Here is a 23,735-nt window from a genome sequence, read left to right on the forward strand (position 1 = left end):
GGAGCACAGCTGCAACCTGTGCGGGTGAGTGGGGGGGTGGTGGTGGTGAGTGGGTGAGTGGGGGGGTGGTGGTGAGTGGGTGAGTGGGTGGGTGAGTGGTGGTGGTGGGTGGTGAGTGGGTGAGTGGGTGGGTGGTGAGTGGGTGAGTGGGTGGGTGGTGAGTGGGTGAGTGGGTGGGTGGTGGTGGTGAGTGGGTGGGTGGGGGGGTGGTGGTGGTGGTGAGTGGGTGAGTGGGTGGTGGTGGTGGTGGTGAGTGGGGTGGGTGGGGGGGTGGTGGTGGTGGTGAGTGGGTGAGTGAGTAGGTGGGTGGGTGAGTGGGTGAGTGGGTGGGTGAGTGGGGGGATGGTGGTGGTGAGTGGGTGGGTGAGTGGGGGGGTGGTGGTGGTGGTGAGTGGGGGGGTGGTGGTGGTGGTGAGTGGGGGGTGGTTGTGGTGGTGAGTGGGTGGGTGGTGGTGGTGGGGAGTGGGTGGGTGGGGGAGTGGTGTGTGAGTGAGTGTGTGTGAGTGTCAGTGTGTGTGAGTGTGTGTGAGTGAGTGTGTGTGAGTGAGTGTGTGTGTATGTGTGTGAGTGTGTGTGAGTGAGTTTCTGTGTACGAGTGTCTGTGTGTGTGTGAGTGTCTGTGTGTGTGTGTGGGAGTGTGTGTTTGTGTATGGGAGTGTGTGTGAGTGTCTGTGTGTGTGTGGCGGTCGGGCGTGGTGCTGGCCACCCACCCCCTCGTGTACCGTTCCGGCCTTCATAGGTGCTCGCTAACAGCACTTGCCCCTACAGTCTGTTAAGGCTATACGGGGGATCTTTGGGTTTGTGTGTGCGTGTCTGTTTGTGAGTGTGTGTGAGTGAGTGTCTGTGTGAGTGAGTGTGTGTGAGTGAGTGGCTGTGTGTGAGTTGGTGTCTGTATGTGAGTTGGTGTCTGTGTGTGAGTGTGTGTGGCTGTGTGTGTGTGTGAGTGTGTGTGAGTGTGTGTGAGTGTGTGAGTGAGTGTGAGTGAGTGTCTGTGTGTGTCTGTGTATGTTCACAGCACTTGCCCCTCCAGTCTGTTCCAGGCGCTTTACGGGGAGGTGGTGGTGGTGGTGGTGTGGGTGAGTGGGTGGTGGTGGTGGTGTGGGTGAGTGGGTGGTGGTGGTGGTGTGTGGGTGAGTGGGTGGTGGTGGTGGTGTGTGGGTGAGTGGGGGGGTGGTGGTGAGTGGGTGAGTGGGTGGTGGTGGTGAGTGGGTGAGGGAGTGGTGGTGGTGAGTGGGTGAGTGGGGGGGTGGTGGTGTGTGGGTGAGTGGGGGGGTGGTGGTGAGTTGGTGAGTGGGTGGTGGTGGTGAGTGGGTGAGGGGGTGGTGGTGGTGGTGTGGGTGAGTGGGTGGTGGTGGTGAGTGGGTGAGTGGGTGGTGGTGGTGGTGTGGGTGAGTGGGTGGTGGTGGTGGTGGTGGTGTGGGTGAGTGGGTGGTGGTGGTGGTGGTGGTGTGGGTGAGTGGGGGGGGTGGTGGTGAGTGGGTGAGTGGGTGGTGGTGGTGAGTGGGTGAGGGGGTGGTGGTGGTGAGTGGGTGAGTGGGGGGGTGGTGGTGAGTGGGTGAGGGGGTGGTGGTGGTGAGTGGGTGAGTGGGTGGTGGTGGTGGTGTGTGGGTGAGTGGGGGGGTGGTGGTGAGTGGGTGAGTGGGTGGTGGTGGTGGTGTGTGGGTGAGTGGGGGGGTGGTGGTGGTGTGTGGGTGAGTGGGGGGGTGGTGGTGAGTGGGTGAGTGGGTGGTGGTGGTGAGTGGGTGAGTGGGTGGTGGTGGTGGTGTGTGGGTGAGTGGGGGGGTGGTGGTGAGTGGGTGAGTGGGTGGTGGTGGTGAGTGGGTGAGTGGGTGGTGGTGGTGGTGTGTGGGTGAGTGGGTGGTGGTGGTGGTGTGTGGGTGAGTGGGTGGTGGTGGTGGTGTGTGGGTGAGTGGGGGGGTGGTGGTGAGTGGGTGAGTGGGTGGTGGTGGTGGTGTGGGTGAGTGGGTGGTGGTGGTGGTGTGTGGGTGAGTGGGTGGTGGTGGTGGTGTGTGGGTGAGTGGGGGGGTGGTGGTGAGTGGGTGGTGGGTGGTGGTGGTGAGTGGGTGAGGGAGTGGTGGTGGTGAGTGGGTGAGTGGGGGGGGTGGTGGTGTGTGGGTGAGTGGGGGGGGTGGTGGTGAGTGGGTGAGTGGGGTGGTGGTGGTGAGTGGGTGAGGGGGTGGTGGTGGTGGTGTGGGTGAGTGGGTGGTGGTGGTGGTGGGTGAGTGGGTGGTGGTGGTGGTGTGGGTGAGTGGGTGGTGGTGGTGGTGGTGGTGTGGGTGAGTGGGTGGTGGTGGTGGTGGTGGTGTGGGTGAGTGGGGGGGTGGTGGTGAGTGGGTGAGTGGGTGGTGGTGGTGGTGGGTGGGGGGGTGGTGGTGGTGGTGGGGTGGTGGGGGGGTGGTGGTGAGTGGGTGGGGGGGTGGTGGGTGGTGAGTGGGTGAGTGGGTGGTGGTGGTGGTGTGTGGGTGGTGGGGGGGTGGTGGTGAGTGGGTGAGGGGGTGGTGGTGGTGGTGTGTGGGTGAGTGGGGGGGTGGTGGTGGTGTGTGGGTGGTGGGGGGGGTGGTGGTGGTGGGTGGTGGGGTGGTGGTGGTGAGTGGGTGGTGGGTGGTGGGTGGTGGTGTGTGGGTGAGTGGGGGGGTGGTGGTGAGTGGGTGGTGGGTGGTGGTGGTGGTGTGTGGGTGAGTGGGGGGGTGGTGGTGGTGTGTGGGTGAGTGGGGGGGGTGGTGGTGAGTGGGTGTGGGGTGGTGGTGGTGAGTGGGTGGGGGGTGGTGGTGGTGGTGGGTGAGGGGGGTGGTGGTGGTGGTGGTGAGTGGGTGGTGGTGGTGTGTGGGGTGAGTGGGGGGGTGGTGGTGAGTGGGTGGTGGGGTGGTGGTGGTGAGTGGGTGGGGGGTGGTGGTGGTGGTGGGTGAGTGGGGGGGGTGGGGTGGTGGGGGTGGGGGGTGGTGGTGGTGAGTGGGTGGTGGGTGGTGGTGGTGGTGTGTGGGTGAGTGGGGGGGTGGTGGTGAGTGGGTGGTGGGTGGTGGTGGTGGTGTGTGGGTGAGTGGGGGGGGTGGTGGTGGTGTGTGGGTGAGTGGGGGGGTGGTGGTGGTGGGTGAGTGGGTGGTGGTGGTGGTGGGTGAGTGGGTGGTGGTGGTGGTGTGGGGTGGTGGGGGGGGTGGTGGTGAGTGGGTGGTGGGGTGGTGGTGGTGTGTGGGTGGTGGGGGGGTGGTGGTGGTGTGTGGGTGGTGGGGGGGTGGTGGTGGTGGGTGGGTGGGTGGTGGTGGTGAGTGGGTGAGGGGGTGGTGGTGGTGAGTGGGTGAGGGGGTGGTGAGTGGGTGAGTGGGGGGGTGGTGGTGAGTGGGTGGTGGGTGGTGGTGTGAGTGGGTGGTGGTGGTGGTGTGTGGGTGAGTGGGGGGGTGGTGGTGAGTGGGTGAGTGGGTGGTGGTGGTGGTGTGTGGGTGAGTGGGGGGGTGGTGGTGGTGTGTGGGTGAGTGGGGGGGTGGTGGTGAGTGGGTGAGTGGGTGGTGGTGGTGGTGGGTGGGGGGGTGGTGGTGGTGAGTGGGTGAGTGGGGGGGTGGTGGTGAGTGGGTGAGTGGGTGGTGGTGGTGAGTGGGTGAGTGGGTGGTGGTGGTGGTGTGTGGGTGAGTGGGGGGGGTGGTGGTGGTGGGTGGTGGGTGGTGGTGGTGGTGTGTGGGTGGTGGGGGGGTGGTGGTGGTGTGTGGGTGAGTGGGGGGGTGGTGGTGAGTGGGTGAGTGGGTGGTGGTGGTGGTGTGTGGGTGAGTGGGGGGGTGGTGGTGAGTGGGTGGTGGGTGGTGGTGGTGGTGGGTGGTGGGTGGTGGTGGTGGTGTGTGGGTGAGTGGGGGGGTGGTGGTGAGTGGGTGAGTGGGTGGTGGTGGTGGTGTGTGGGTGAGTGGGGGGGTGGTGGTGGTGTGTGGGTGAGTGGGGGGGTGGTGGTGAGTGGGTGAGTGGGTGGTGGTGGTGAGTGGGTGGGGGGTGGTGGTGGTGGTGGGTGGGGGGGGGGGGTGGTGGTGGTGAGTGGGTGGTGGGGGGGTGGTGGTGGTGGGTGGTGGGGTGGTGGTGGTGGTGGGGTGGTGGGTGGTGGTGGTGGTGTGTGGGTGGTGGGGGGGTGGTGGTGAGTGGGTGAGTGGGTGGTGGTGGTGGTGTGTGGGTGGTGGGGGGGTGGTGGTGGTGTGTGGGTGGTGGGGGGGTGGTGGTGGTGGGTGAGTGGGTGGTGGTGGTGGTGGGGTGGGGGGGGTGGTGGTGGTGGTGGGTGGGGGGGGGGTGGTGGTGGTGGGTGGTGGGTGGTGGTGGTGGGGTGGGTGGTGGGGGTGGTGGTGGTGTGTGGGTGAGTGGGGGGGTGGTGGTGGTGGGTGAGTGGGTGGTGGTGGTGGTGTGTGGGTGAGTGGGGGGGTGGTGGTGGTGTGTGGGTGGTGGGGGGGTGGTGGTGGTGGGTGGTGGGTGGTGGTGGTGGTGTGTGGGTGGTGGGGGGGTGGTGGTGAGTGGGTGGTGGGTGGTGGTGGTGAGTGGGTGGGGGGTGGTGGTGGTGGTGGGTGGTGGGGGGGTGGTGGTGAGTGGGTGGTGGGTGGTGGTGGTGGTGGGTGAGTGGGTGGTGGTGGTGGTGTGTGGTGGTGGGGGGGTGGTGGTGAGTGGGTGAGTGGGTGGTGGTGGTGGTGTGTGGGTGGTGGGGGGGTGGTGGTGGTGGGTGAGTGGGTGGTGGTGGTGAGTGGGTGAGGGGGTGGTGGTGGTGAGTGGGTGGGGGGTGGTGGTGGTGGTGGGTGGTGGGGGGGTGGTGGTGGTGGGTGGTGGGTGGTGGTGGTGGTGGGTGGGGGGTGGTGGTGGTGGTGGGTGAGTGGGGGGGGGTGGTGGTGGGTGGGGGGTGGTGGTGGTGGTGGGTGGTGGGGGGGTGGTGGTGTGTGGGTGAGTGGGGGGGTGGTGGTGAGTGGGTGAGGGGGTGGTGGTGGTGAGTGGGTGAGGGGGTGGTGGTGGTGAGTGGGTGGGGGGTGGTGGTGGTGGTGGGTGGGGGGTGGTGGTGGTGAGTGGGTGAGGGGGTGGTGGTGGTGTGTGGGTGAGGGGGTGGTGGTGAGTGGGTGAGGGGGTGGTGGTGGTGAGTGGGTGGGTGGTGGTGGTGGTGTGTGGGTGTGTGTGGGCCGTGTTGTCTTGTGGTGGTGAGTGGGTGAGTGGGAGGTGGTGGTGGTGTGTGTGGCGCGTTGTTTTGTGCAGTTGGAGCTTCGTGATGAAGAAACATCTGAACGCCCACATGGCCGGCAAGCATGGAGTGGGCGTGCGCAAGGAGAGGTGACGATGACAGACGGGGAGCGGCAGCATCGTCATCGTTATCGTCATCGTCGTCATCATTGTCATCATCATCGTCATCATCATCGGCGGCGTCATCGGCGTCATCATCGTCATCGTCATCGTCATCATCGTCATCATCAGCGGCAACATCATCGGCGGCGTCATCGGCGTCATCATCGGCGTCATCGGCGTCATCATCGTCATCATCATCAGCATCGTCATCGTCATCATCGTCATCATCAGCGGCATCATCGTCATCATCATCAGCATCGTCATCGTCATCATCGTCATCATCAGCGGCATCATCGTCATCATCATCAGCATCGTCATCGTCATCATCGTCATCATCAGCGGCATCATCGTCATCATCATCAGCATCGTCATCATCGTCATCATCAGCGGCATCATCGTCATCATCAGCATCGTTTTCATCATCGTCATCATCAGCATCATCATCGTCATCAGCAGCATCGTCATCATCGTCATCAGCAGCATCGTCATCAGCACCATCATCAATCAGCTTCATCATGGTCATCATCACCAGTAGCAGCATCACCAGTAGCATCACCCGCTTCATCAGCAGCATCGTCATCATCAGCGGCAGCATCGTCATCATCAGCATTGTCATCATCAGCGGCAGCATCGTCATCATCAGCGTCGTTATCATCAGCAACAACACCATCAGCAGCATCATGAATCAGCTTCATCATCGTCATCATCGTCATAATCGTCATCATCGTCATCATCATCATCGTCATTGTCATCATCGTCATCATCATCGTCATCATCAGCGGCAGCATCGTCATCATCATCAGCATCGTCATCATCATCGGCAGCAACACCATCAGCAGCATCATCAATCAGCTTCATCATCGTCATCATCACCAGTAGCATCATCTGCTTGATCAGCATTGTCATCAGCAGCATCATCAGCATCGTCATCATCAGCATCGTCAGCATCACGGTGGCTATGAGATGTTAGCTACCTTGCCTGGTATACAGGAGGTTGTGGGTTTGTGCCTGCTGCTGTATGTTTGGAGTCTGCTAAACTTCTTTCACACCACAAACTGTGCTAATTGGAGGTACGGGACTACACACTATGGGTCTCTGTGTGAGTCTGTGGGTTTTTGTGCGAGTCTGTGGGTCTCTGTGTGAGTCTGTGGGTGTCTGTGTGAGTCTGTGGGTGTCTGTGTGAGTCTGTGGGTCTCTGTGTGAGTCTGTGGGTCTCTGTGCGAATCTGTGGGTCTCTACTGTGTGAGTCTGTGGGTCTCTCTGTGTGAGTCTGTGGGTCTCTGTGTGAGTCTGTGGGTCTTTGTGTGAGTAGTTTGTGGGTCTCTACTGTGTGAGTAGTCTGTGGGTCTCTACTGTGTGAGTAGTCTGTGGGTCTGTGTGTGAGTAGTCTGTGGGTCTCTACTGTGTGAGTAGTCTGTGGGTCTCTACTGTGTGAGTAGTCTGTGGGTCTCTACTGTGTGAGTAGTCTGTGGGTCTCTACTGTGTGAGTAGTCTGTGGGTCTCTACTGTGTGAGTAGTCTGTGGGTCTCTACTGTGTGAGTAGTCTGTGGGTCTCTACTGTGTGAGTAGTCTGTGGGTCTCTACTGTGTGAGTAGTCTGTGGGTCTCTTTGTGAGTCTGTGGGTCTCTGTGTGAGTCTGTGGGTCTCTTTGTGAGTCTGTGGGTCTCTATGTGAGTCTGTGGGTCTCTGTGTGAGTCTATGGGTCTCTGTGTGAGTCTGTGGGTCTCTGTGTGAGTCTATGGGTCTCTATGTGAGTCTGTGGGTCTCTGCATGAGTAGTCTATGGGTCTCTGTGTGAGTCTATGGGTCTCTGTGTGAGTCTATGGGTCTCTGTGTGAGTCTGTGGGTCTCTGCATGAGTAGTCTATGGGTCTCTGTGTGAGTCTATGGGTCTCTGTGTGAGTCTATGGGTCTCTGTGTGAGTCTGGGTCTTTGTGTGAGTCTGTGGGTCTCTGTGTGAGTCTATGGGTCTCTGTGTGAGTCTGTGGGTCTCTGTGTGAGTCTGTGGGTCTCTATGTGAGTCTGTGGGTCTCTGCATGAGTAGTCTATGGGTCTCTGTGTGAGTCTATGGGTCTCTGTGTGAGTCTGTGGGTCTCTGCATGAGTAGTCTATGGGTCTCTGTGTGAGTCTATGGGTCTCTGTGTGAGTCTATGGGTCTCTGTGTGAGTCTATGGGTCTCTGTGTGAGTCTATGGGTCTCTGTGTGATGAGTCTGTGGGTCTCTGTGTGAGTCTATGGGTCTCTGTGTGATGAGTCTATGGGTCTCTGTGTGAGTCTATGGGTCTCTATGTGAGTCTGTGGGTCTCTGCATGAGTAGTCTATGGGTCTCTGTGTGAGTCTATGGGTCTCTGTGTGAGTCTATGGGTCTCTGTATGAGTCTGTGGGTCTCTGTGTGATGAGTCTGTGGGTCTCTGTGTGAGTCTGTGGGTCTCTGTGTGAGTCTGTGGGTCTCTGTGTGAGTCTATGGGTCTCTGTATGAGTCTGTGGGTCTCTGTGTGAGTCTGTGGGTCTCTGTGTGAGTCTGTGGGTCTCTGTGTGAGTCTGTGGGTCTCTGTGTGAGTCTATGGGTCTCTGTGTGACTCTGTGAGTCTCTCTGCGTGAGGTGACGACGCTGATGCCCCCTTCGCAGGAAGTTCAACTGCCACATCTGCAACCGGCGCTTTGTGGAGAAATGGGTCCTCAGCAACCACCTGAAGCTCCACCTGGGCTTCAAGCCCTTCACCTGCACCTGGCCTGGCTGCCACTACGCCTATCCCACGCAGTCCGCCATGCGGGACCACTACCGTACCCACACAGGTACCCGCGCCGCCGTGACCCGTAATGTGACCCGCATCGTCGGTTACTCGCCCATACGTGGACCCACACAGGGTTGCACCCACACACTCACAGTGGGTACTCGCTCAGACGTGTGTGTGTGTATCTGTGTGTGTGTGTGTCTGTGTGTGTATCTGTGTGTGTATCTGTGTGTGTGTCTGTGTGTGTGTGTGTGTCTGTGTGTGTATCTGTGTGTGTGTCTGTGTGTGTATCTGTGTGTGTGTCTGTGTGTGTATCTGTGTGTGTATCTGTGTGTGTGTGTGTCTGTGTGTGTGTCTGTGTGTGTATCTGTGTGTGTATCTGTGTGTGTGTGTCTGTGTGTGTATCTGTGTGTGTGTGTGTGTATCTGTGTGTGTGTGTATCTGTGTGTGTGTGTATCTGTGTGTGTGTGTATCTGTGTGTGTGTATCTGTGTGTGTGTGTATCTGTGTGTATCTGCGTGTGTGTATCTGTGTGTGTGAGTAGGAGAGAAGAAGTTTCTGTGCGATCTGTGCGGCTTCGCTGGTGGAACCAAACACGCGCTGACCAAGCACCGACGGCAACACACGGGTGAGACGGTCAACATCGTTATCAACATCGTCAACATCGTGATTAACATCGTCAACATCGCCACCATCATCAACATCGTTATCAACATCGTCAACATCACCATCTTCAACATCGTTATTAACATCGTCAACATCGTCAACATCGTTATTAACATCGTCAACATCGTCAACATCACCATCTTCAACATCGTTATTAACATCGTCAACATCGTCAACATCGTCAACATCACCATCTTCAACATCGTTATTAACATCGTCAACATCGTCAACATCACCATCTTCAACATCGTTATCAACATCGTCAACATCAACATCGTCAACATCATTATTAACATCGTCAACATCGTCAACATCGTTATTAACATCGCCAACATCGTCAACATCACCATCATCAACATCGTTATCAACATCGTCAACATCAACATCGTCAACATCGTTATCAACATCGTCAACATCACCATCATCAACATCGTTATCAACATCGTCAACATCACCATCTTCAACATCGTTATTAACATCGTCAACATCGTCAACATCACCATCTTCAACATCGTTATCAACATCGTCAACATCAACATCATCAACATCGTTATCAACATCGTCAACATCAACATCATCAACATCGTTATCAACATCGTCAACATCACCATCTTCAACATCGTTATTAACATCGTCAACATCGTCAACATCGTCAACATCACCATCTTCAACTTCGTTATTAACATCGTCAACATCGTCAACATCACCATCTTCAACATCGTTATCAACATCGTCAACATCAACATCGTCAACATCGTTATTAACATCGTCAACATCGTCAACATCGTTATTAACATCGCCAACATCGTCAACATCACCATCATCAACATCGTTATCAACATCGTCAACATCAACATCGTCAACATCGTTATCAACATCGTCAACATCAACATCGTCAACATCGTTATCAACATCGTCAACATCAACATCGTCAACATCGTTATCAACATCGTCAACATCAACATCGTCAACATCGTTATCAACATCGTCAACATCAACATCGTCAACATCGTTATTAACATCGTCAACTTCACCATCATCAACATCGTCAACATCAGCATCACCACCGTCAACATCCTCACCATCATCAACATCACAATCGTCAACATCAACATCGTCCTTAACATCACCACGACCCTCATCATCACCATCATCCTCACTGCCTTCCATCCTCGTCGTCACCACCACCACCACCCTCACCCACCTCCACCAGCTCCACCACCTTCACCACCACCACCACCATCCTCACTACCACCACCACCCTCACCACCACCACCCTCACCCACCTCCACCACCTTCACCACCACCACCACCACCCTCACTCACCTCCACCACCTCTACCACCTCCACCACCTTCACCACCACCACCACCCTCACCACCACCACCCTCACCACCTCCTCCACCACCTTCACCACCTTCACCACCACCCTCACCACCTTCACCACCACCACCATCCTCACTACCACCACCACCCTCACCACCACCACCCTCACCCACCTCCACCACCTTCACCACCACCACCACCACCACCCTCACTCACCTCCACCACCTCTACCACCTCCACCACCTTCTCCACCACCTCTACCACCTCCACCACCTTCACCACCATCCTCACCACCACCACCATCCTCACCACCACCCTCGCTACCACCACCACGCTCACCACCACCACCCTCACCACCACCACCCTCACCACCACCACCCTCACCACCACCATCCTCACCACCACGCTCACCACCATCCTCACCACCACCACTCTCAACACCACCACCCTCGCTACCACCACCACTACCACCACCATCCTCACCACCACTCTCACCACCACCACCCTCGCTACCACCACCACGCTCACCACTACCATCCTCACCACCACCATCCTCACCACCACGCTCACCACCACCATCCTCACCACCACCATCCTCACCACCACCACCCTCACCACCCTCACCACCTCCACCACCACCACGCTCACCACCACGCTCACCACCACGCTCACCACCACCCTCACCACCACGCTCACCACAGCGCTCACCACCACGCTCACCACCACCCTCACCACCACGCTCACCACAGCGCTCACCACCGCGCTCACCACCACCCTCACCACCACGCTCACCACAGCGCTCACCACCACGCTCACCACCACCCTCACCACCACGCTCACCACAGCGCTCACCACCGCGCTCACCACCCTCACCGCTGTGCGTTGCAGGAGACAAGCCGTTCCGCTGTGAGCTCTGTGCGTTTGCCTCCACCACGCAGTCCCACCTCACCAGGCACCGGCGAGTTCACACCGGGGAGAAGCCATTTCGTTGCCCCTGGTGCGACTACCGGTGAGTGCCAGGCTAGGTGCACGCACGCGCTTCTGCGCTGGGCCCAACGGATGTGTGGATGGGGGGGTGGGTGAGTGGGTGGGTGGATGGGTGGATGGGGGGGTGGGTGAGTGAGTAGGTGTGGGAGTGGATGGGAGGGTGGGTGAGTGGGTGGATGGGTGGGTGGGTGTGGTGGGTGTGCATGTCAGATGACTTTTGAGTGGGTGGGTGAGTGGGTGGGTGAGTGGGAGGGTGAGTGGGTGGGTGAGTGGGAGGGTGTGTGGGTGAGTGGATGGGAGGGTGGGTGAGTGGGTGAGTGGGTGGGAGGGTGGGTCAGTGGATGGGTGGGTGGGTTTGTGGGTGGGTGGGTGAGTGGGTGGGTGGGTGAGTGGATGGGAGGGTGGGTGAGTGGATGGGAGGGTGGGGTGAGTGGGTGGGTGGGTGGGTGTGGGGGTGGGTGGGTGTGGGGGTGGGTGGGTGGGGTGGGTGGGTGGGTGGGTGAGTGGGTGGGTGGGTGAGTGGGTGGGTGAGTGGGTGGGTGGGTGGGTGTGTGGGTGAGAGGGTGTGTGGGTGAGTGGGTGGGTGTGTGGGTGGGTGGATGTGTTGGGTGGGTGGGTGGATGTGTTGGGTGGGTGGGTGGGTGTGTTGTGTGGGTGGGGTGGGTGGGTGTGGGGGTGAGTGGGTCAGTGTGTGGGTGGGTGTGTTGTGTGTGGGGGTGGGTGGGTGTGGGGGTGTGTGGGTGTGTGTGTGGGTGGGTGTGAGGGTGGGTGTGAGGGTGGGTGTGTGGGTGGGTGGGTGTGTGGGTGGGTGGGTGTGTGGGTGGGTGGGTGTGTGGGTGGGTGGGTGTGTGGGTGGGTGGGTGAGTGGGTGGGTGGGTGAGTGGGTGGGTGGGTGAGTGGGTGGGTGGGTGGGTGGGTGAGTGGGTGGGTGGGTGGGTGGGTGGGTGAGTGGGTGGGTGGGTGAGTGGGTGGGTGGGTGAGTGGGTGGGTGGGTGGGTGAGTGGGTGGGTGAGTGGGTGGGTGAGTGGGTGGGTGGGTGTGTTGTGTGGGTCGGGTGGGTGGGTGGGTTGGTGTGGGGGTGGGTGGGTGTGAGGGTGGGTGTGTGGGTGGGTGTGTGGGTGGGTGGGTGTATGGGTGGGTGTGTGGGTGGGTGGGTGGGTGTGTGGGTGGGTGAGCGCGTGAATGGGTGGACGTGTGTTTGAATCTTTTGCACCGTACGTAACCAAACCGTGGCTGTCGGCAGTGCGGGCGATTGGGTGAGTGGCACAGGCTGAGATCATCCGAAAGCACATCCTGTGCACAAGGAAACACGATGGCTTACGCATGTACAACCGTTCCCCCCCTCTCCTCCCCCCACACTCTGCAGCTCCAACTGCGCGGAGAACATCCGTAAGCACATCCTGAGCACCGGGAAACACGAGGGCGTGCGCATGTACAACTGCCCACGCTGCACCTTCAGCAGCAACCATCCCAACGAGTTCCGAAACCACCTCAAGGAGACGCACAGCGACCTGGAAAACCCCGACCTGGCCTACCTGCATGCAGGTGAGGGTCCGGACACTAGCAGAGGTCGCAAACGGGTTTTGATTCATCTTCTTGGTTCTTTCGGTAAAGTCGTCACGTAGAAGGGAAGTAATAAAATAATAAAAATAAAACTTCATAAAATAAAAATGTATTTCATTATGTTGTTATGTAGAAGGGAAGTAATAAAAATAAAACATAATAAAATAATTCTCACGACGTTTCGGCCACAACGCAAGCAGCCGTCCTCAGGTGAAGACCAGGTCTGTCGGGGAGACAGCGTCTGAATTCAGACGCTGTGAGAATTATTTTATTATGTTTTATTTTTATTATTTTATTACTTCCCTTCTACGTGATGACTTTACTGAAAGAACCAAGAAGATGAATCCCTGCAGTCACGAAAGCTTTAAATCGGATTTTGATTCCTTACCCGTACCCGTACCCGGCCGCACCAGGGTCGCAAACGGGTACCCATACCTGGCCGGGCGAGATAGTTAACATTTCCTAGCCATGGTGATGATGAGAGAGAGACGCAGACTCCAAATCTACAGCAGGCATCGTCAGGGTCGGGATCGAACCCACGACCTCCTGTATACCAGGCGAGGTAGTCAACATCTCCTAGCCACCGTGATGATGATGATGATGAGAGATAGACGCAGACTCCAAATCTACAGCAGGCATCGTCAGGGTCGGGATCGAACCCACGACCTCCTGTATACCAGGCGAGGTAGTCATCATCTCCTAGCCACCGTGGTGGTGATGATGAGAGAGAGACCCACGACCTCCTGTGTACCAGGCGAGGTAGTCATCATCTCCTAGCCACCGTGGTGGTGATGAGAGAGAGAAAGACGCAGACTTCAAATATACAGCAGCAGGCGTCGTCAGGGTCTGGATCGAACCCACGACCTCCTGTATACCAGGCGAGGTAGTCAACATCTCCCAGCCACCGTGATGATGATGATGAGAGAGAGACCCACGACCTCCTGTATACCAGGCGAGGTAATCAACATCTCCTAGCCACCGTGATGATGATGATGATGAGAGAGAGACCCACGACCTCCTGCGTACCAAGCGAGGTAGTCAACATCTCCCAGCCACCCTGGCAGTCTGGCTGACTTTGTCCGGGTTTCTCTCCCCGTGCCGTTGCAGGCATCGTCAGCAAGTCCTTCGAGTGCCGGCTACGCGGCGTGGGCTCCCAGTTCGTGGAGACATCCGAAACGCCGCCACCGCCGCCACCACCACCACCTACATCATCATCATCATCGACGGCCACCAGAACCACGGCCACCGCCCAGTTTCACCGCCAGCCCCGGCGGAGGTTGCAGGCCGTTGCTGCTAGCGCCGGTGGTGGTGGTGGCGGTGGTGGTGGTGGTGGTGATGGTGGTGGTGGTGGTGGCGGTGGTGGTGGTGGTGGTGCCACAACGCTGGGAGTACCAACGATGTGCTGGCCACTGTCATCCAGCACGCAGAGGCCAACATGCCGGGACAGCAGCTGATCATCATACAGGTGCCTGTGTGTGTGTGTGTGTCTGTGTGTCTGTGTGTGTGTCTGTGTGTGTCTGTGTGTGTGTGTGTCTGTGTGTCTGTGTGTGTGTGTGTCTGTGTGTGTGTCTGTGTGTGTGTCTGTGTGTGTGTTAAAGTGTGTGTCTGTCTGTGTGTCTGTGTGTCTGTGTGTCTGTGTGTGTGTGTGCCTGTGTGTGTGTCTGTGTGTGTGTGTGTGTGCCAGTGTGCATGTGTCTGTGTGCCAGTATGCGTGTGTCTGTGTGTCTTTTTTTCAGCATGTGCGTGTGTGTCTGTGTGTGTGTCTGTGTGTGTGTGTGTGTCTGTGGTAGTGTAGCGGTTAGCACTTGCCCCTACAGCCCTGCTGGAGGCTACACGGGCACCTTTGCCTGTGTGCTGTGTGCAGGCCGAGGGCTACGCTGGGAGCATCCGCCTGGAGGCGCCGCCAGGAAGCGCCGGAGGAACTCTGCAGGTTGTTGTTGTTGTGGTGGTGGTTGTTGTTGTGTTGTGGTGGTGGTTGTTGTGTTGTGGTGGTGTTGTGGTGGTGGTGGTGGTTGTTGTGTGGTGGTGTTGTTGTGTTATTGTTGTGGTGGTGGTGTTGTTGTGGTGTGGTGGTGTGTTGTTATTGTTGTGGTGTTGTGTTGTTGTGTCACGTTGTGTTGTTGTTGTGTGCCACGTTGTGGTGATGTCACAACGCACTGTATCAGTGCGTAGCAATACAACTCATTCCCCCCCCCCCCCCTACCACCACCCCCACCACCCCCACCACCACCACCACCCCCACCACCCCAACCACCCCCATCACCACCACCCCCACCACCACCACAACCACCCCAACCACCACCATCACCACCACCCCCCACCACCCCCACCACCCCCACCACCACCACCACCCCCACCACCCCCACCACCACCACAACCACCCCAACCACCACCATCACCACCACCCCCACCACCATCACCACCACCCCCACCACCACCACCACCACCCCCCACCACCCCAACCACCACCACCACCCCCACCACCACCACAACCACCCCCACCACCACCACCCCCACCACCACCACAACCACCCCAACCACCCCCACCACCCCCACTACCACCACCCCCACCACCACCACCACCACCCCCACCACCACCCCCACCACCACCACCCCCACCACCACCCCCACCCCCACCACCACCCCCACCACCACCACCACCACCCCCACCACCACCACCACCCCCACCACCACCACCATCACCACCCCCACCACCACCACCACCTCCACCCCCCCCCCCCACAGGCGCTGGCCGTGGCAGCCCACATGGCAGAGATGGGTCACGTGGTGCCGCCCGCCACCACCGCCACTACCCGCCACCACCGCCACCACCACCGGCGTTGCTAGCGGCAACGCGGCGGCGACGTCGGTGCTGCACCTGACGGATGACGGCCACGTGGTGTCCACGCGGAGAGAGATGCTCAGAGACACCGACACCTCCACCACCACCACGCTGCTCATTGGTAGCGGGCCCAACGGAGAGGTGGGGGTGGTGGGGGGTTGTGGTGGGGGTGGTAGGGGTGGTGGGGGTGGTGGGGGAGGTGGTGGGGGGTGGTGGGGGTGGTGGTTGTGGTGGTGGTGGTGGTTGTGGTGGTTGTGGTGGGGTGGTGGTGGTGGGGGGGTGGTGGTGGGGGTGGTGGGGGGGGTGGGGGTGGTGGTGGGGGTGGTGGGGGTGGTGGGGGAGGTGGGGGAGGTGGTGGGGGTGGTGGGGGGGGTGGGGGGGGTGGGGGTGGTGGTGGTGGTGGAGGTGGTGGTGGGGGTGGTTGTGGTGGTGGTGGTGGTGGGGGGGTGGTGGTGGGGGGGTGGTGGTGGGGGTGGTTGTGGTGGTTGTGATGGTGGTGTTGGCTGTGGGGATGGTGTTGGCTGTGGGGGTGGTGGGGGTGGTGGGGGTGGTGGTGGTGGTGGGGGTGGTGGTTATGGTGGTGGTGGTTGTGGTGGTGGTTGTGGTGGTGGTGAGAGGGCTGTAGTACAGCAGCGAGTGTGGACTAGTCCCCATCTGTTCCACACTCAATGAGAGGAGCAGTCCACCCCAACTCTCACTCCTCCATCTCTCCCCCCATCCCCCATCTCCCCCCCACCCACCCCACCCCCCCCCCATCTCCCCCCCATCCCCCCCCATCTCCCCCCCCATCTCCCCCCCATTTCCCCCCATCTCCATTCTCCCCCCCTCCTACCCCCCCCCATCTCCCCCCCCCCCCGTCTCCCCTTCTCCCGTCTCCCCCCCTCCCCCCCCTCCCCATCTCCCCCCCATCTCCCCACCTCCTCCCGTCTCCCCCCCCCCCATCTCCCCCCCCCCCATCTCCCCCCCCCCCCATCTCCCCCCCCCCCATCTCCCCCCCCCATCTCCCCCCCCCCCATCTCCCCCCCCCCATCTCCCCCCCCCCATCTCCCCCCCCCATCTCCCCCCCCCCCGTCTCCCCTTCTCCCGTCTCCCCCCCTCCCACCCCTCCCCATCTCCCCCCCATCTCCCCACCTCCTCCCGTCTCCCCCCCCCATCTCCCCCCCCCCATCTCCCCCCCCCCCCATCTCCCCCCCCCCCATCTCCCCCCCCCCCCCCGTCTCCCCTTCTCCCGTCTCCCCCCCTCCCACCCCTCCCCATCTCCCCCCCATCTCCCCACCTCCTCCCGTCTCCCCCCCCCCATCTCCCCCCCCCATCTCCCCCCCCCCCATCTCCCCCCCCCCCCATCTCCCCCCCCCATCTCCCCCCCCCCCCGTCTCCCCTTCTCCCGTCTCCCCCCCTCCCACCCCTCCCCATCTCCCCCCCATCTCCCCACCTCCTCCCGTCTCCCCCCCCCCCATCTCCCCCCCCCCATCTCCCCCCCCCCATCTCCCCCCCCCCCCGTCTCCCCTTCTCCCGTCTCCCCCCCTCCCACCCCTCCCCATCTCCCCCCCATCTCCCCACCTCCTCCCGTCTCCCCCCCCCCATCTCCCCCCTCCCCCAGGTGATCTTCCAGACTGTGTTGGGTGACGCCGATCAGCAGGTGGTTCTGGGCGAGGAGGAGGAGGAGGTGGCGGAGGAGGTGGTGGAGGAGGAGGAGGAGGTGACGACGGGGTGGACAACGACGAGGAGGGGGAGGTGGTGGAAGGTTCGCAGCTGTACGACACAACAACAACAACAGCAGCAGCAGCCGGCGGTGGTGGCGGTTGTGCCACCACCACCACCACCACGTTGGTGGTGAGCGGTACACGGCAGCTGCAGCTGGCGCTGGAGAGAGCCGGCGTGGTGCTCACCGCACAGGTGAGGAGCTGGGGGGGGGGGGTGGGGGGAGATGCTCACCGCACAGGTGAGGAGATGGGGGGGTGGGGGGAGATGCTCACCGCACAGGTGAGGAGCTGGGGGGGGGGGGAGATGCTCACCGCACAGGTGAGGAGATGGGGGGGGGGGGGGGAGATGCTCACCGCACAGGTGAGGAGCTGGGGGGGGGGGGAGGTGCTCACCGCACAGGTGAGGAACTGGGGGGGGGTGGGGGGAGATGCTCACCGCACAGGTGAGGAGATGGGGGGGGGGTGAGGGGAGATGCTCACCGCACAGGTGAGGAACTGGGGGGGGGGGGGGAGATGCTCACCGCACAGGTGAGGAACTGGGGGGGGGGGGGGGGAGATGCTCACCGCACAGGTGAGGAGCTGGGGGGGGGGGGAGGTGCTCACCGCACAGGTGAGGAGATGGGGGGGGGTGGGGGGAGATGCTCACCGCACAGGTGAGGAGATGGGGGGGGGGGGGAGGTGCTCACCGCTCAGGTGAGGAACTGGGGGGGGGGGGGGGAGATGCTCACCGCACAGGTGAGGAACTGGGGGGGGGGGGGGGGAGATGCTCACCGCACAGGTGAGGAGCTGGGGGGGGGGGGAGGTGCTCACCGCACAGGTGAGGAGATGGGGGGGGGGGTGGGGGGAGATGCTCACCGCACAGGTGAGGAGATGGGGGGGGGGGGAGGTGCTCACCGCACAGGTGAGGAGATGGGGGGGGGGGGGGAGATGCTCACCGCACAGGTGAGGAGATGGGGGGGGGGAGATGCTCACCGCACAGGTGAGGAACTGGGGGGGGGGGGGGGGAGATGCTCACCGCACAGGTGAGGAGCTGGGGGGGGGTGGGGGGAGATGCTCACCGCACAGGTGAGGAACTGGGGGGGGGGGGGGAGATGCTCACCGCACAGGTGAGGAACTGGGGGGGGGGGGGGGAGATGCTCACCGCACAGGTGAGGAACTGGGGGGGGGGGGGGGGGAGATGCTCACTGCACAGGTGAGGAACTGGGGGGGGGGGGAGGTGCTCACCGCACAGGTGAGGAACTGGGGGGGGGGGGGGGGGTGGGGGGAGACAGAGGTCACAACCAGGTACCCGATACCCGGCCGGGTACGGGTAGCGACCCTGGTGCGGCCGGGTACGGGTAGGCCGTGAGTCACTGGTGAGTCACCGTTTGTCACTCATTTCCCAACGTCTTGTCTCTTCTCACAATTCAAGTTCCTAGAATCAACCCACCGGCGCCTGCAACGTGGCTTCATCCCAGAGGTCGCAACCGGGTACCCGATACCCGTACCCTACCCGTACCCGGCTGGGTACGGGTAGGGTACGGGTACAGGGGGGGGGTGGAGTTCGTGATGTGCGGTAGATTCACACACTCTGACCCCCCTCCCTCCCCTCCCCTCCCTCCCCTCTCCTCCCTCTTTTCCCTTCCCTCCCTCACCTCCCTCCCTCTCCCCCTCCCCTCCCTCCCCTCTCCTCCCTTAACTCCCTCACCTCCCTCCCTCCCTCTCCCCCTCCCCTTTCCTCCCTCCCCTCCCTCCCCTCTCCTCCCTCTCCTCCCTTCCCTCCCTCACCTCCCTCCCTCTCCCCCTCCCCTCCCCTCCCTCCCTCCCTCCCCTCCTTCCCTCCCTCCCTCTCCTCCCTCACCTCCCTCCCTCTCCCCCTCCCCTCCCTCACCTCCCCCTCCCCTCCCTCTCCTCCCTCTCCTCCCTCTCCCCCTCCCTCCCCCCCCCTCCCTCTCCTCCCTCTCTTCAAATCCAAACTTCACTCTTTGTATCTTACCAGGTAAGCCAGGTAAGTGCAGCTCTTGTTTCAGCAGCGACCTGGGCCACCACGTGGCTTAGCATCGTCATCATCGTCGTCGTCACGTGGACATTGATAGTATCTCAACCACGAGAGAGAGAGATGCAGACTCCACATATACAGCAGCAGCAGCAGCGTCGTCAGGGTCGGGATCGAAACCACGACCTCCTGCGTACCAAGCGAGGTAGTCAACATCTCCTAGCCACCGTGATAATGAGAGAGAGACCCACGACCTCTTGCGTACCAGGCGAGGTAGTCAACATCTCCTAGCCACCGTGATGATGATGATGATGAGAGAGAGACCCACGACCTCCTGCGTACCAGGCAAGGTGGTCAACATCTCCTAGCCACCGTGATGATGATGATGATGAGAGAGAGACCCACGACCTCCTGCGTACCAGGCGAGGTGGTCAACATCTCCTAGCCACCGTGATGATGATGATGAGAGAGAGACCCACGACCTCCTGCGTACCAGGCGAGGTGGTCAACATCTCCTAGCCACCGTGATGATGATGATGAGAGAGAGACCCACGACCTCCTGCGTACCAGGCGAGGTGGTCAACATCTCCTAGCCACCGTGATGATGATGAGAGAGAGAAGTCAACATCTCCCCTTCCCCCCCGTGGTGCCCACAGTCGTTGGCGCAGCTGGGCAGCGACGAGGAGGGCGGCACCTTCACCCTGCTGGGCGGCTCGGACGGCTCCGAGTTCATCGTCATGACGGATCACCACCACCATCACCACGGCGACGGTGACGTCGTCGCCCACGGCGACGTCATCGGTGACATCGTCTCCCACGGCGACGGTGACATCGTCTCCCACGGCGACGGTGACATCGTCGCCCACGGCGACGTCATCGGTGACATCGTCTCCCATGGCGACGGTGACATCGTCGCCCATGGCGACGTCATCAGTGACATCGTCTCCCATGGTGACGGTGACATGGTCGCCCACGGTGACGTCATCAGTGACATCGTCGCCCACGGCGATGTCGTCGCCCACGCCGACATTGTCGCCCATGGCGACGTCGTCAGTGACATCGTCTCCCACGGCGACGGTGACATCGTCTCCCACGGCGACGTCATAGCCACCACCACCCAAGGACCGGAGGTGCCGGGCGATGGTCGCGGCGAGGACGAGGAGGGCGGCGAAGAATGCGGTGAAGGTCACGGTGAAGGTCACGGATACGGTGAAGTTCACGGTGAAGGTCGCGGACATGGTGAAGGTCATGGTGATGGTCGCGGACATAGTGAGGGTCGCGATGAAGGTCACGGTGATGGCCACGGTGAAGGCCAAGGTGAAGGCCAAGGTGAAGGCCAAGGTGAAGGCCAAGGTGAAGGCCAAGGTGAAGGCCAAGGTGAAGGCCACGGTGAAGGTCACAGACACGGTGAAGGTCACAGTGAAGGTCACGGTGAAGGCCACGGGCACTGTGCGGACAGTGGGGCTCTGGGCGCCGGTGGTGGAGGTGGTGGTGACGGTGGTGGTGGTGAGGGTGGTGACGGTGGTGGGGACGGTGGTGGTGGTGGTGCTAGCGATGGTAGTGGCGGCTGCTACGATTGTGGTGGTGGTGGCGAAGAGGTCGCAGAGGTCGTCGTGGTTTTGCCATCGTCACCGTCATCGTCGCCGTCATCATCGGCGATGATGGACGGTGACGGTGGCGGCAGCATCCAGGGGGTTGAGGAGGCCGCTGAGACGTCGGCTGCTCCGCTGGAGGAGGAGGAGGAGGCGGTGGTGGTGGTGTACTCTGTGGTAGAAGGGTGATGAGCGAGTGAGTGTGTGTGAGTGTGTGTGAGAGTGTGTCGGAGTGAGTGTGTGTCTCGCGGTGTGTGTCAGTGAGTTGTGTGAGTCTGTGAGTGTCTGAGAGTGTCTGAGAGTGTCTGAATGTGTGAGTGAGTGTGTGTGAGTGGCTGTGAGTTTGTGTGAGTGTGTGTGTCTGTGAGTGTGTCTGTGAGTGTGTCTGAGTGAGTGTGTGTCTCGCGGTGTGTGTCTGTGAGTTGCGTGTGTGTCTGAATGTGACTGTGAGTGTGTGTGTGTGAGTGTCTGAGTGTGTGTGTCTGTGAGTGTAAGTGAGTGTGTGTCTGTGAGTGTCTGAGTGTGAGTGAGTGTGTGTCTGTGAGTGTCTGAGTGTGAGTGAGTGTGTGTCTGAGTGTGTGTGTCTGAGTGTGTGTCTGAGTAGTGTGTGTCTGTGAGTAGTCTGTGTGTGTGTCTGTGTTTGTGTGTCTGTTTGTGTGTCTGTGAGTAGTCTGTGAGTAGTCTGTGAGTAGTCTGTGTGTGTGTGTAAGTAGTGAGTGTGTGTGTGTGTGAGTTGAGTGTGTGTGTCTGTGTGTGTGTGTCTGTGTGTGTCTGTGTGTGTGTGTGTGTGTGTCTGTGTGTGTGTGTGTTAGTGTGTGTGTCTGTGTGTGTGTGTGTGTGTCTGTGTGTGTGTCTGTGTGTCTGTGTGTGTGTGTGTCTGTGTGTCTGTGTGTGTCTGTGTGTGTCTGTCTGTGTGTGTGTGTCTGTGTGTTTGTTAGTGTGTGTCTGTGTGTGTCCATGTGTGTGTGTGTGTGTCTGTGTGTGTGTGTGAGTTGAGTGTGTGTGTCTGTGTGTGTGTGTGTGAGTTGTGTGTGTGTGTCTGTGTGTGTGTGTGTGAGTTGAGTGTGTGTGTCTGTGTGTGTGTGTGAGTTGTGTGTGTGTGTGAGTTGAGTGTGTGTGTCTGTGTGTGTGTCTGTGTGTGTGTGTGTGTGAGTTGAGTGTGTGTGTCTGTGTGTGTGTGTGTCTGTGTGTGTGTGTGTGTGAGTTGAGTGTGTGTGTCTGTCTGTGTGGTCAAACATCCCTTGTGTAGCCTGTGAAGGCTACGGCCACTGTGGGCACACACACAGAGGGGGTTATGGGTGACCACCCCCACGCCCGACCGCCTTTGTCTCCCCCCGAGTGGCGATGATTTGTGCACACCTCACTGGGTCACTCGTTTGAGGCTGAGTCGACCTAGGGGAGGAGGCACCGGTTCGAGATGAATCGTCACCTGGCGGCGGCGTTGGCCGTGAGCGGGAATCGAAGTCGGGACGCCTGGGGATTCCGCATCGCTAACCGCTGCACCACCGCTCCCCATACACTCACACAGACACTCACAGAGACAGACACACACAGACACACACACACACAGACACACACAGCACACACACAGACAGACACACACAGCACGCAGACAGACACACGGATACACACACATGGACGGACACACACGGACACACAAACGCACACAGACACACACACAGACAGACACACACACAGACACACACACAGACACACACACAGACACACACAGACACACACAGACACACACACAGACACACACACACAGACACACACACACACAGACACACACACAGACACACACACAGACACACACACACAGACGCACACACAGACGCACACAGACGCACACACAGACGCACACACACAGACACACACACAGACGTACAGACACACACAGACACGCCCACACACACACACACAGACACGCACACAGACACGCACACAGACACACACACAGACACACACACAGACACACACACAGACACAGACACAGACACACACACAGACACACACACACAGACACACACAGACACACACAGACACACACACAGACACACACAGACACACACACAGACACACATACACACACAGACACACACAGACACACACACAGACACACACACAGACACACACACAGACACACATACACACACACAGACACACACACACAGATACACACACACAGACACACAGATGGCCGTGAGCGAAAATCAAACTCGGACGCACAGCTCGAGGCTTAAATAATAAAGACGCAGAAAACGATGGTGGTGGTGATGATGGTGATGGTGGTGATGGTGGTGATGATGATGGTGGTGATGATGATGGTGGTGGTGATGGTGGTGATGGTGGTGATGATGGTGGTGGTGATGGTGGTGATGGTGGTGATGATGGTGGTGGTGATGGTGGTGATGGTGGTGGTGGTGGTGATGGTGGTGGTGATGATGATGGTGATGATGATGGTGATGATGGTGATGGTGGTGGTGGTGGTTGGTGATGGTGGTGATGATGGTGATGGTGGTGGTGATGGTGGTGATGGTGGTGGTGATGATGATGATTGTGATGGTGGTGGTGGTGGTGGTGGTGATGGTGGTGATGGTGGTGGTGATGGTGGTGATGGTGGTGATGATGATGATTGTGATGGTGGTGGTGGTGGTGGTGGTGATGGTGGTGATGGTGGTGATGATGATGGTGGTGGGTGATGGTGGTGGGTGATGGTGGTGGGTGATGGTGGTGGTGATGGTGGTGGTGGTGACGATGGTGGTGGCGGTGATGGTGGTGATGATGGTGACGATGATGATGGTGATGGTGATGATGATGGTGATACCAGTGATACGTTTCGTCTGCAGCGTTGAGTGTCGTGGGGGGCTACTGCCCCCCTCCCCATCGCTCCGGGCTGCTGCCGATCGAGTTGATCGTCCTCCCCGCACCGGCGCCCTCTCTGTGTGACACGTCTCGTGGCCGCCTCTCCACCGCCTCGCGTTACCCCGACTCCCACCACCCCCCCCACGTAAACCACCACTCACGCTGCCGGGGGGGTCTGCGTACACGTGCAGCCACACGTACCT

At 60.1% G+C, this 23,735-nt stretch overlaps 2 protein-coding genes across 2 annotated transcripts in view; both read left to right on the top strand.

Annotated features, from left to right (window-relative positions):
- Positions 1-17,049, top strand: part of ZNF407 (zinc finger protein 407) — a 39,399-nt gene extending 22,350 nt beyond the window's left edge. Inside the window, exons 16-24 of the mRNA XM_078883290.1 lie at positions 5,197-5,271; positions 7,910-8,076; positions 8,559-8,642; positions 10,894-11,014; positions 12,359-12,537; positions 13,663-14,020; positions 14,420-14,485; positions 15,301-15,538; positions 16,998-17,049. Of these exons, the coding sequence (XP_078739416.1) occupies positions 5,197-5,271; positions 7,910-8,076; positions 8,559-8,642; positions 10,894-11,014; positions 12,359-12,537; positions 13,663-14,009 (973 nt within the window). The 3' untranslated portion in view covers positions 14,010-14,020; positions 14,420-14,485; positions 15,301-15,538; positions 16,998-17,049. The remainder of the gene's footprint in view (positions 1-5,196; positions 5,272-7,909; positions 8,077-8,558; positions 8,643-10,893; positions 11,015-12,358; positions 12,538-13,662; positions 14,021-14,419; positions 14,486-15,300; positions 15,539-16,997) is intronic.
- LOC144952823 (uncharacterized) lies at positions 15,322-22,919 on the top strand. Its single transcript, XM_078883291.1, has 3 exons — positions 15,322-15,334; positions 17,037-17,293; positions 19,732-22,919. Exons 1-3 carry the CDS (start codon positions 15,322-15,324, stop codon positions 20,854-20,856), a joined length of 1,395 nt encoding a protein of 464 aa, XP_078739417.1. The 3' UTR covers positions 20,857-22,919.
- Positions 22,920-23,735: the final 816 nt, after the last annotated feature.

The sequence above is a fragment of the Lampetra fluviatilis genome, chromosome 70, assembly GCF_964198595.1.
Source record: "Lampetra fluviatilis chromosome 70, kcLamFluv1.1, whole genome shotgun sequence".
In the NCBI taxonomy this organism is placed as follows: domain Eukaryota; kingdom Metazoa; phylum Chordata; class Hyperoartia; order Petromyzontiformes; family Petromyzontidae; genus Lampetra; species Lampetra fluviatilis.

Excerpts from the sequence above, each read along its gene's own strand:
- LOC144952823 (XM_078883291.1), top strand. Across the intron at positions 17,294-19,731 it reads GCGTGGTGCTCACCGCACAG|TCGTTGGCGCAGCTGGGCAG; the intron begins GTGAGGAGCTGG and ends TGGTGCCCACAG.